General features: G+C 50.7%; 1 gene segment (V, D, J or C); it reads left to right on the forward strand.

The window, feature by feature from the left end:
• Nucleotides 1–246: 246 nt before the first annotated feature.
• Nucleotides 247–868, forward strand: LOC106900685. The segment is given in 2 exon segments: nt 247–289; nt 393–868. Coding segments are annotated over 2 exon segments (519 nt in total).
• The last annotated feature ends 255 nt before the right edge of the window (nt 869–1,123 follow it).

The raw sequence follows: 1,123 nt of genomic DNA on the forward strand, positions 1-1,123 counted from the left end.
GGGGGGAAGAAAGAAAGATATTGTTTGCCTTAGTAGTGAGCTCTCTCTTCTTACAAGGGTGGGGTTTTTTGGGCATTCTATTGCAGTGTTTGTTGAAGGAAATGGCCCGCGCATCATTATTTAACACATGACGCAGCTGGCACAGCCTCCTTGGGTAGTTTTCTCCCGCTCAGATCAGCTTTTCCCCCCACTTGACTCTGGCCCTGACCCTGTCCCCATAAGGAAGCCATAAGGAGGGCAGCGACAATGTGGCTGCTGAGCACTTTCATCCTGGCAACTGGGTGTTCTTGTATGTGCCCTGCTCACCCACTGCCTGCACGTAGGCCATGGGCAAAGGGGACACTCTCTTATTTCAGCTTCGTGCCTCTGATTCTTCTCTTCCCTTCACACAGGTGGTTCTGCACTGCTCTTGCAGCAAAGCCCCATATCCGTCACCAAGCCAGAAAGCAAAACTGTGCTGATCACCTGCCACATCTCTGATCCAGATTTTAACAACGTTTTCATTCACTGGTACCGAAAAAGGCCCAACGCAGCTCCCAAGCGCATTGCCTACATATCCTCCAAGCTCTTCCTTGAAAACCAGTTCAATGAGGGGAAATTCAGTATCGAGAAAGACCCCGCCAAATCTGTCTGCACTCTGATGGTGAGCAAAATAACTCTGCAAGACTCCGCTACCTACTACTGTGCCAGGTGGGATGCACAGCAGTGGAAAGCCATAGGGGACCCGCACAAAGACGTGCTCTGCTTCCTGAACCAGCTCCTGAAGCGTTTGGCAACACACAGGAACATCCCCAGCCGACCTTCCCCACCAGCCTTGCATCAGACACAGTGTGCAGGCAGCCAGATACCAAAGGTGCTGCTGGACTAGTGCACGCTCTGCAGACCCGTGCTGCAGCCAGAACCAGCAGAGCTCTTACTTCACTCTTTCCAAAGCAATCAGCAGCAGCCTTGCCTCTGAAGAATGACTTGGAATTGCACAGATGAATTTCTATATTTTGCTTGCCCTATTAGTCTTTATTTTAAACTGAGCCTAGGGGAGCTCTAAAGCATTTGTGTTTCTTTGCATCAGACCCAGCATTTGGAGATGCCATCCTGGGGTGTAACATCTCACCTTACCTGGCAC

This window comes from Calidris pugnax, unplaced genomic scaffold, assembly GCF_001431845.1.
Source record: "Calidris pugnax isolate Ruff unplaced genomic scaffold, ASM143184v1 C14686720, whole genome shotgun sequence".
Lineage (NCBI taxonomy): Eukaryota > Metazoa > Chordata > Aves > Charadriiformes > Scolopacidae > Calidris > Calidris pugnax.